General features: G+C 39.2%; 1 protein-coding gene across 1 annotated transcript in view; it reads left to right on the top strand.

The window, feature by feature from the left end:
* The window catches only part of LOC150095920 (syntaxin-binding protein 5-like), a 549,764-nt gene that overhangs the window by 330,586 nt on the left and 206,826 nt on the right, over positions 1–12,352 (top strand). The window contains exon 15 of the mRNA XM_090409567.1: positions 4,913–5,118. Within this exon, the coding sequence (XP_090265693.1) occupies positions 4,913–5,118 (206 nt within the window). The remainder of the gene's footprint in view (positions 1–4,912; positions 5,119–12,352) is intronic.

A 12,352-nucleotide genomic window follows, 5' to 3' on the forward strand; every position in this document is an offset into this window, starting at 1 on the left:
AAATTGTTTTTCTGAATACGAGTGTACTTCAGTGGTTGTTTTTTGGAAGTTAGTTGCTGTCACGATATAATATATTTTGGTATCCGTCGGAATTGAATGCATAATGGTGGAAGACAAAATGAAGTTAAGTTTTCATTCATTACTCTATTTAGTTATATTTCATTTTATTTAGTGTACTTAAAGGTTTTGTTTTGATTGTAATTGTTTGTACTTTTTTTCTTATTTATTTAACGCAATTTATTAATCGAATAATTAACGATTACGCTACTCAGCAGTAAGGAGTATGTGACGTATCGCATGTGACGTATCGCCAAGTAATCTGCCATTTAAGAACTCTATTATAAGCAATATCATAAGGGACTTTGTGGCATGCAGTACTTGCGGCATGTATGCATTTCAGGAATTGGATATGTGGCTTGTGAAAGAGAGTGGAGAGCATATGTGCGCAAAATGCAGGCAGTGGGAGGAAATAAGTGCATTCGACATATCAGTATCCGACCTTGTTGCTCCAAGAATGGGGAATGAATGTAGGAAGACAAGTAGTGTGATAGGAGAGAATGAAAAAAATATATATATGAATGAGAAAATAATAGTTGATAGTGTGGAAGGTGTGAGTGACTGTGAAAGTTTAGGAGATGGTTTTGTTTGGAAGAGATTAAGAGTGACTGACCTGCAGAGGGAGATAGATGAGTTGAAAGAGGAGGTGGAATGTCTTGTGAATGAGAGCAAAAATATGAAAAATAAGATTAGGAGAATGGAAGAGATAAATGCAAGCCGAATCAGAGTAGGGGAGAGAGAGAATATTGGGAGCATTAGAAGAGGAGAGAAAGGAAACAGTAGAAAAGTGGAATGAGTGAGAGGTATGGGGGTATTAGAAGAGGAGAGAATGGAAACGGTAGAAGAGAGGGAATGGAAACGGTAGAAGAGAGGGAATGAGAGAGAGAGAGGTATGGGAATGCTAGCAGACGAGAGGATGGAAACAGTAAGAGAGATGAAATGAGAGAGAGATATGGGAATGCTAGAAGACGAAAGGATGGAAACAGTAGGAGAGAGGGAATGAGAGAGATGTATGGGAGTGCTAGAAGAGGAGAGAATGGAAACAGTAGGAGAGAGAGAGGTATGGGAATGCTAGAAGAGAAAGAATAGCAGTAGAGGAGAGGGAATGAAAGAAGAAGAGAGAATGGAAACAATAGGAGCGAGAGAGAGAATGGTAAGAGGTGTAATGTACGGCGACTCAATGATTTGTGGTGTTCAAGATAGGATGCGTGAGGAGCGTTTGCCAGGAGGAACAATAGAAAGGGTGGCAATGGCAATTAAGAGAGGTGAAAGGGTGGATGAGATGATTGTGATGGTAGGAACAAATGACTTGAGTCGTAATGTAAGTCGGGCAGCGAGAGATATGAGATTTTTGCTTGAGGCTGTACGGAAGAACACAGAAAGAGGAAAAATAGTGTGTGTGTTGCCTAGGTATGATAATGAGGAGCTGAGCAGAAGAGCGGTGATATTGAATGGCATAATAGCGAGAATGTGTGACAAGAGAGGACTGGTATATGTGGATGCTTGGAGTGCGTTTGAGGAAAGAGAAGAATTGTATGCGAGAGACCGTTTACATTTGAATGAGGAAGGACGTAGGCATCTGGAGCGATTGCTGTTCTGAACGAGTCAGTGTGTCGCAGGGAGGATGATAGCAGGGGTGGCCTCTTGTGGGAATGTATACTTGGGAGAAGGGAAACGGCATCAGGTAACACTGAGCCCAGTGGAGTCTAGAAGGAATAATGCTGGGTATAGAAACAATGGCATTTATATGCTTTATACTAATGCCAGGAGTATCCGGAATAAGGGAGAGGAATTGGTGGCGCAGATAGCATCAGCCTGGCTAAAAGTTATTGGGATCACTGAGACGTGGTTCACAGAAAGGGATATAATAACAGGAATAGAAGTCGCTGGGTACAGCATCTTTCATCAGGATAGGAGGGGAAAGCATGGTGGTGGGGTACTGCTTATGATAAGTGATGGCTTATGTCCTCTAAGAGTGGAGGCTTTGGAATGAAGTGAGACAAATGATTTTGAGAGCATATGGTGTGAGGTGGAGGTAGGCAAGACAGGATATTTAGTGGAGTGTTGCTACAGACCCAGGAGCACAGAGGATGGGGACCAGGAGATGTTTAGACAGTTAAGTTTGGCAAGTGCAAGAAAAATGATTGTTATGGGAGCTTTTAACTATAGTAGTATAAATTGGAAAGAGGAATATGCACGTAGCAATAGGGGAATGGAATTTCTAGAATTCTTGAGGGACAAACTTCTTAGGCAACATGTAACAGAGGGAACAAGAGGTTCAAGAGTTTTGGATTTGGTTATAGCATCAGAAGAGTTGATAATATCTGTGATGACATCTCTCCCACCAGTTGGAGAGAGTGACCATATGGTTTTGACTTGGAAAATGAATAGACATGCAGGAGTATCAAAGAGATGGGAACTTGTGTGGAATTATAAAGCAGGTGATTATAATAGTCTTAGACGTCAACTTCAGAAAGGTTCATGAAGGGAGGAATTGGAAGGCCAGGATATCATTAGTGCGTGGGAAATTGTGAAAGAATATTTGTTAGCAGCAATGGTAAGTTGTATACCACGAGTCAAGAAGAAAACACAATTTGCAGTAAAGTGGATGACAAACAATATTAAACAGGAATTGCATGCAAAAAAGAGGCTATGGAAGAGATATAAGGAGACAGGTGAAGAGATGCATGAGGAATATAAGACACAGGCCAGAAGAATGACTAGTGTGGTAAGGAAAGCGAAACTGGAATATGAGTGGAGATTGGCCCTAAGATCTAAAGAAAATCCTAGGGAATTTTTTAGCTATGTGGTCAGTAGGAGGAGAAATGACTGTGGAAGAATGATATTGTGGGATAAAAATGGGAATAGAGTGACTGATGCAGAGGACATAGTGGAATTGTTCAATGAACACTTTATTGGAGTATTTCATCCTAGAGGAAAGGTTTTAATGCTAGAGGGACAGGGCTGGTTCGAGGTTTAGAGGTACAGTAGGAGAGTGTGTTTCAGATACTGAGTACTCTGAATGTCAGTAATGCTTTGGGACTGGATGATATTTCACCACAAGTTTTGAGAGAATGCGCTATCGAACTGACAGTGCCTTTAACCTGACTTTTCAATGAAAGTCTGGCTGCGGGAAAGGTGCGCAGGGAATGGAAGGAAGGTAAGATAGTGACATTGCATAAGGGTGGTAACAGACTGGAAGTGTCTAATTATAGGCCAGTCTGTGTGTCATCAGTAGTTGTTAAGATCTTGGAGAAAGTAGTGAGGGACCGTATACAGCATTGGGCAGATGAGGGTAATGTTATCTGTGAGAGTCAACATGGATTTGGGAAAGGGTGCTCTTGTTTTATCAATATGCTAGCCTTTTATAATAAAGTTACAAGAACATTAGATGAGGGAAAGGCATATACTGCAATTTTCTTAGACTTAGTGAAGGCATTTGACAGGGTGCCACATGATAAGCTGATAATTAAGTTGCAGCACATGGGTCTGGATGTCAGATTGGTCGACTGGATTCAGAATTGGCTGTCTGATAGGTATCAGAGAGTTGTATATGGTGGAGCAGTTTTGAGGAGGCAGAGGGTTACAAGTGGGGTTCCATAGGGCTCAGTACTAGAACCTATATTGTTTAACCTTTATATCAATGACATTGCCAGTGGACTGCAAGGGGATATTCAGTTGTTTGCGGATGATGCAAAGCCGGGAAGGATTATTAGTAATAGTGCAGATGTGGTAGCCCTGCAAGAAGATTTGAATAAGCTAGATAGATGGGCAAATGAATGGTGGTGTCAGTTTAATTCTGCAAAATGTAAGGTCTTGAGTTTTGGGAAACATCGATGGGATGCTTCATTCTCTATAGGAGAAGTTAGTTATACTGGAGGAAGTAGAGGAGACAAGAAATCTGGGGTTGATGATTGATAGAAACCTGAAATTTAGGGGACATATTGCAAAGGTGGTGAAGGTAACAAAGAGGATTGCTGCAATTATGAGAAGGACACTGACCTGCAGAGATAAGAGTGTTATCAATCCATTGTATAAGTCTCTGATCAGACCACACTTGGACTATTGTTCTCAGATTTGGTTCCCAGGATTTGAAGGGGATAAATTAACATGTGGAAAGGATACAAAGACGGATGACAAAGATGGTCTCGGGACTGTACAAGCATAGTTATGAGGATCGGCTGAGGGAATGTGGACTGCAGAGTTTGGTGGATAGAAGAAGGAGAGATGATATGATTGAGACTTTTAAACTGTTGAGAGGTGGTTACAGGGTTGGCACTAGGGAGTTCTTTCGCTTGGTTGATCAGCAGGAAGGAGTGATGACAAGAGGCCATCCCTGGAAGTTACAAAAGGAAACTGTGAGCAAGAGGGTGAGGAGTGGTTTCTTTGCGTGGAGGGTGGTTGAACTGAGGAATGCATTGCCCGATGGAGTGGTGAGAGCGAGAAATGGTCATTGAGTTCAAGGAGTGGTATGATAGACTTTGTGTTTCTTAGGTAGGGGGACCTCCCCTTGATGAGTCTTGACAGACTTTATGTTCTTAGGAAGGACTTCCTACAATGTGTCTTTTGACTCCATGGAGGCCTGAATAATAATAATAGTAATAATTTTGCTAGTATTTTTACAGTGACTTTATTTCATAACTTCATGAAAAACCCATGGATGAATAGCAGTGTAATTTTATTGCATATTACAGTATGTCTGCAGAAGTGCATGTTTGATAGGAATTAAAGTGATCCCCAAAACAACCCTTTGATTTCATTGGACATTTATGTTAGTATAGGAAGATGTATTGTGCATTCTTGTTCATATTTGAAGGAATTGGTAATTTGTTATTTAATTTCATCCTTTTCACAGTATTTTTTCAGGTGCTTTATCGGCTTAAAACAGGAACAGTTTTTGAAACTCCACAGGCAAGAAGTTTTGATGAAAAAGAGGAAGATCCTTTTGCTGTTGATCAGGTGGCATTTTGTCCTGAGAATCGTATCTTGTGTGTTGCAGGAATGAGTTCCTATATAATAGTATATTCATTTAGGAAATCAGAAATCACAAGTGGAATTAATGTTAGTATTTCAGGTGTATTTTTATCTAATATAATAGGTTTCAAATTTTAGGATATTTTGTTTTAAACCATACATTTCTTAATTTTCATTATATTACAAAATCAATGAAATGATATATGATTAGTACAATTTTTTGGAAAGTCTGTAGATCTTGTATCATGATAAGTGCTAGTTTCAAGATTTATTCTGTGGGAAATTACAGTTCCTTGTTTGGATGCCCTGATGAGGTCCTAAACAGCAACCCATCTTCTGTGCCAAACAGTATGTTACTGTAATTATTTATGCCATTCTCACCCAAAATTGAAGAAAAAAAAATATATTTTAGAGCTTCTTTCTTTCTTTCTTGCATAGTGATCAGCATTCATTATGATAAATTATGGTGACAACTTCTGTGTTAGAGTAATAACTTTAATATAAATAAAGATAATTACAGAACATTTTGACTTTCATATTAAGGTCATCATCTGGAATACACACACGTTTACAAAGAGACAAGCTACATTATAATCCACATAATATGCCACAGTATCACTAATTTGTCAACCCTACCCATACTGGTCAGACCTCTGGTGAAGAAAAAAGAAAAAATTCATACTTCAACAAAGCTAGAGTACTGTTATCTATATAGATAGAGATCACTAAAATTTAATTAAAGCAAAAATATCATTAATGGTGGTGGTGGCAAAATCATCATCAAAATCATCTGAAATAAGAACTGAAATTATGCTTGGCGTGCCGAGTAGAGGATCAACATAACCTTCAAACAAAGGTTATGTTGATTGAATGTGTACCATCCATATTCTTAAGATTTTTATGGGCTATCATTACTGTTGAGATTAGATAGTTGATTAGAATTTCACAAGCTTTGTTAAATTTGCATTCATACTTTTGGTACAATGTAAAGAACTGAGGCCTTGCCAATCAGTTTGCCGTAGAGTGTCCAGGGTATGATCAGAAATGCTTGAATTTTCATAATTATTAAATTTGATATGTCATTTGTGTTATTTTTTTCTGGATAGAAATGTGCGTCCTATTTCACCTATATATGAGTTACAGTTACATAAAATTTAGTAGACAGGGTGAGTCTGGGGTGAGCAGTTCTTGGAGGAGTTAAAAGTTCTTCAGATGTAATAAACACTTGAATTTTATAGGAGGTTTTTTTAATTTAAATCCGCTACAAAATTGAAGAATTTATTAAACTCTTTCAAAGATACTCCTTCATAGTGAGTTCAGGCCGAGCAATTATTATGTGGGATATAGATTGGAGGAAAGAAAGGTGGCATGGCAAGATTGTAGTGTAATTTATAAGTTGCAAAGAGATAATTACCTGAAACAGCATGTCATGAAGGGCACCAGCAGTTTGAGAGTGCTGGATCTGGTAATAGTGATTGGGGAAAGTGATCATGCAGTCTTATTCTGGGAGGTTGCTAAACATGTGGAATTCTCACTCAAGAAAGGGACTGTGTGACACTACAAAGCTGGTGATTATGACAAACTTAGAAAGCAGCTTGGAACAGTGCCCTGGCATAAGAATCTTCAGGGAAAGAATGCCAATAGTACATGGGAAGTGAATTGTTTGAGAGAAGCAGTATCAGACTACACCCTAGATCAAGAGAATATACCAAGTAGAGGTTAAATTGAAGGGAAGTAATATAAAGCAGGAAATGAAAAAAAAAAAAAAAGAACACACTATGGAGAGAATATAATGAAAAAAGATGAAGAATATGCTCATTGTTATTATTATTATTATCATCCCAAGACACCCCATGGAGTCAAAGACTCATAATGTGAAGTCCTTTCGTCATACATACATCTCATTATACTGCACCTTAAATACATTCAAATTCCCTGCAGACACCACACTCTCAGGCAATGCGTTCCAATCATTCACAACTCTCCATGCAATAAACCTATTTTTCAATCATGTGAATTCTCACACCCTCCTGATACAGTTTACAGGGATAACTTCTTGTTCTCCCCTACCCATCTGGCATTATTTTATGAACATCTCTTCAACATTAATTCTATAACAACCCCCTTGCTAACTTGTGCATCTCTATCATCTCACTTCTCTTCCTCCTATCTGCCAGACTCTGTAAATTGCATCTTCTCAATCTTTCTTCATATTCGACATTCCAGAGACCAGAATGGTAGACTTCGGTCATTCATTTCTGGACCCTTTCCAATATCTCATCATCCTTTTGAAAACCAGGTGAACACATCTGTGCACAGTAGTCCATATGTGGACTAATTATGGGGCTTATAAAATGAACAAGAATCACCTTACTTTTTTTAAGTCTGCGTCCTCTAAATTTAGATACTTATTTACTATCACCATGCAATCTCTTATTTTTATCACCACCAACAATATATCCCCACCAAGCATAAATTCTACATCCCATCTTTGTTTTCCAAATTTTAAAACTTTATATTTCACAACATTGAACTGGCATCCCCACTCCCATATTCATTCACTCAATCTATTCAATTGTTGTAAACTCATAACATCTGCTCAACTCTTCATAGTCCTTCCCTTTGTATCAACTGAAGAAAACTGAATATCCCCATTCAAATCTTCCCCAATATCATTAACATATAAGTTAAACAGCAATAAACCCTAAAACAGATCCCTGAGGCACACCATTAGTGACTTTCCTCTTCTGAGATATTGCTCTCCCCATACACAACTTGCTTTCACCCATCAGATAGCCAATCTCCAATCCTGTGCATTAGTCTAACTTCCAACCCCATCCTCTCTGGATTGATTATCAACTTATCATGCGATAATCTATCAAAAGCCTTTGCAAAATCTAAGTATACCAGTGTGTTTCCATTTCCCTCATCCAAAGCAACCGTCACCTTATTATAATAAGTAATCAGATTACTAAAACAAGACCTCCTTTTAGAAAATCCATGCTATCCATCAAAGATAATACCACTATTATCAACCCAATTCTGAATCCTAGTTCTCACTAGCCCCTTCAACACTTCAGCCAGAAATCCTCACAGATTGGCCTATAACTTGCTGTTCGTGTTCTCTCACCTCCCTTATGAAGCAGCACTATCTTCCCTTCCTTCCATGTTTGTAAATTGACCCCAATGTAAGACTCATATTAAACAAGTCATATATTAAATCCCAAGGCAGATATCAAATCCTTGACATTCCTTCGAAATAGGGGCGATATATCATCAAGTCCAACAGTCTTATTCACATCGAGTTTGCTCACTGCCCCATATACCTCTTGCCTATTTGCAGTCAATCTCACTTCCTCCTCATCCACTGCTCTCAAATTCTCCATTATGTCATATCCACAAGGATGAAAGACCTTTATGAGCTGATCATTAAACATCTCAGCTATGTCCTCCACAGCAATTATCCTTATACCATTTTCTTCAATCAGTGTTATCCTATTATAATCAATCCTTTTTTTTTGCTGGCCACATATCAAAAGAACTTCCTAGGGTTTATTTTGGCTTCATTAGCTAACTTGCTCATATTGCACTTTTGCTACCCTTACCAACCGAGTTATCCTCCTCGCCTGTTTTTTATACTCCTCATGGATTTATTTTTACTACTCATCTTATGTTGCCTCTATAATGCTATCTTTCTCTATATTGTATACTTAATCTTTTCATTCATCCATTTCACACCTACCTTATTTAACCTTTTGGCCCTTTGAATATATTTAGACATTTCTTCTACTAGATAGTTCTTGAATAGCGCCCAAGCAGCATTGATCTCCTTTCCCTCCAAGTCCTCATTCCATACTACTGCTGCAAGTTGTCTTCTGAGCTTCTCATAATCACCAGCCTTGTAGGTCTATATATACACTTACCTTACGGAAGTCTTCACGTGATTGGCAACCAGGCAACCACTTCATAGTCACTCTCTCTGACTGGAGGAAGACTTGATTCCTCATTTATGATGCCATCCTCTGATGGGATGATTAATTTTAAGACCCTGAATCTTTGCATGCTTTGTTATATACTGCTTGAGATAGTTGTTCCTCAAAAACTCAAGAAATTCATTTTCTCTACTTCCATTTGCTGTCTCATCATCCCAGTCTATTGGTGTATATAAATCCATAATTAAAATCACCCAGGAGGCTAAATCATATTGCATACATACATACATCTTCAAGGCCCACTCTTCCTAATTGGGTTGTGGGGAAACAGCTGCAAGAGGAACTTCCAATGGTCACGATCCTCTGCCACCAAGCTCAGGTGTTCTGGTGGGATTCCCAAACGTGTCCACCCAAGGTTTTGGATATAATCTATCCAGCGAGTCCTTGGCCTTCCACGTGGCCTCCCGCCCTCTGGCTTGGCAAAGAGGGCCTGCTGAGGGAGCCTCTCTTATGGCATTCTGACCAGGTGCCCGTACCAGTGTAACTGTGATCTCTCAACATGGAGAAGCAGCGGTTGAGTATTGAGGGTTTCCCGAATTGCAGAGCTTCTGACTCTGTTGAGTTTTGTTAGCCCCGCAACCCCTCGAAGGAACCTCATTTCAGCCGCTTGGATTCGTGTCCGCATTCTTTCGGTCATTACCCAACTCTCATGACCATAGGTGAGGATGGGGACATAGACTGTATTGAAGACGGCCAACTTTGCCTTCTGGCTTAACTCCCACTTCAATACTACCGAAGGGCCAAGCTCCTGCAATATTGAGCTTGCTAAGCCAATTCGAGTATCTAGCTCTACGTCCCATTTTCCATCATCTGTGAATATGGACCCAAGGTATTTAAACTTCTCCACCTGTCTCATTGGGACTCCACTTACATTTAGAGTGCACTGGGATGGTTGTCTTGAGACCACAAATGTTTCAGTTTTGGCCACACTGATCTTCATTCCTGCGTCTGCACAAACAGCTACAAACCTATCCAGGGTCTGCTGGAGGTCATCTGTGGAAGAGCTAAGCAGAACTAGGTCATCTGCAAAAAGCAGACGTCCAATGCTACATTTTCCAATTCTGACACGCTCACTGCCTCGGCTGTGCCTATCAATCCAGTCCATAAATATTACGAAAAGGAGGGGTGACAGAACACACCCTTGGCGGAGGCCAACAGAAACTGTGAAAGGTTCAGACTTTGTGCTGTTTACCCTGACACAAAACTCTGGGCATTCATAGGGGACTTGATCAGATTATTAGACAAAATTAGCTAAGCAAGCCAAAGTAAATTCAAAAGAGATTTTTTGCTTTGTACCAAGTAAGGGCAAGAATGATTCTAGAAAGATGGCTTTAGTCAATGGTTGGAAGATAAAAACAGAAGAAATAGTTGAGTTACTCATTTTGTAAAGGTGTATCATATAGGTCAAGGTTATACATTTGCTGATGTGAAAATTGAGGTAGATGAACAGGTGTTTAGCATATTGAAAAATATCAATGTGAACAGTGGGACTGGACAGTATGTTGCCCTGTGTATTATGTAAAATATGTAAAAGAATTGGTACTGCCTCTGACAAAGTTATTTAATCAAAGTCTCAGTTCCAGAAGGTTGCACTAGAGTGGAAAGAAGGAAGGTCGTGGAGCTTCCATTACGTAAAGGAAGCTCCACGACAAAAGGAGCAAATTACAGACCAGTCATTGTCTCTAGGTTGATTAAAGATAAATTCCAGTACCAGTGGGTGGATAGCAATAGAGTATTCTATGGGGATTAGTATGACTTTGTAAAAATTATATCCTACCTTAGTAATTTATTTAAATTTTGTAATAGAGTGAGACAGTGAATTAAATAAGCTACACCATGATGCTGGACTTTGCAAAAGTCATTTGAGTGGATACTGCACAGAAAACTATTTCCTAAATTGGAGCAAATGGAAATGGATGTGAAGATGGTAGTATGAATAGGGAGTCAATGACTTACAGACACTAGAGAGCAGTATGTGGTGGAGTGGAATCTAGGCAAAATAAGGGTGACTAGCATATTGTCTCAGAGCTCTGTACTGGGGCCACTGCTCTTTAATTTGATGTAAGTTTTTTTACTTGGCTATGCTACCAATTATATATTTGGTTTAATCCTTTATCCAAGTGTAAGCAAACAAAGTTTGTGCCTGAAGTATTCTCAGGACTGGGGCAACTCGTGGTATAAGTTCTCATCACTTGCCTTAGTATTGCATAACACAAAGCACATCTCCTTGCAGACATGTATAATGTATCTCTAATCCAGAGAATTTTAATAATAAGGTGTGACATCTTATTATTAAAATGCATAGCATTATGGAATACTAAGGCAAGTGATGAGAACTTATACACCTTTGCCATGAGTTGCCCCAGTCCTGAAAGCACTTCAGGCAGAAACTTTGTTTGCTTACACTTGGATAAAGGATTAAACCAAATATATAATTGGTACTCTTTAATTTGTACATTAATGATTATTATTATTATTACTCAGGACCTCCATGCAGTCAGAGAACTCATCATGCAGGCCCATCTTAAACAACTAAAAGAGTCTGTCATATCATTCCTTAAACTCATTCACTGTTATTGCTCTCACTACCCTACCTGTATTCCATGGTCCAGCCACCCTCCATGCAAAGAAGCCACTCTTCATCCTTTTTACTCTACTTCCAGGGATGGTCCCTTGTCCTTGCTCTTGATCTACCATTTGAAAGAATTCCCCGAGGTCACTCCTGTAACTACCCCTGAACAGTTTAAATGTCTCAGTCATTTAACTTCTCTCCTTTGACTGTTGACAAAACTCTGCAGTCCACATGTCTTCGATCTATCTTCATAACTAGCAGTGTACAGTCCTGATATCATTTTTTTATATGCCTTTGATAGCTTTTACCCTTCTCAGCTACACATCATCTGCAAACAACTGAATATCCTGATAACCAAATCTGAGCACAATAATTCAATTGTGCTCAGATTTGGGTTCAGGGTTTGCATTGTATAAAACCCTGCTCAGGATTTTATACAATGGGACCACAACTCTTCTATCTCTGCTGGTCAGCATCCTTCTCAATATTGCTGCAATCCTCTATGTTGCCTTCACCACCTTTTCAATATATACCCTGAACTTCAGGGTTCTATGAAAGGTCCCTTTCCTCCTCCACTTCCTCTAGTACGCTTCATCCAACAGAGTATACAGCTTCCCATCAATGATCCCAAATTTCAAGACCTTCCATTTAGTAGCACTAAACTGATACCCCCATTCATTTCTCTAGCTGTCTAGTTTACTTAAATCACTGAAGGACTACCACATCAGCACTAATACTAATAACCCTTCCCTGCTTC

This window comes from Typopeltis vanoorti, chromosome 19, assembly GCF_054136105.1.
Source record: "Typopeltis vanoorti isolate ZY-2024b chromosome 19, IOZ_Tvanoo_1.0, whole genome shotgun sequence".
Classification (NCBI taxonomy): domain Eukaryota; kingdom Metazoa; phylum Arthropoda; class Arachnida; order Uropygi; family Thelyphonidae; genus Typopeltis; species Typopeltis vanoorti.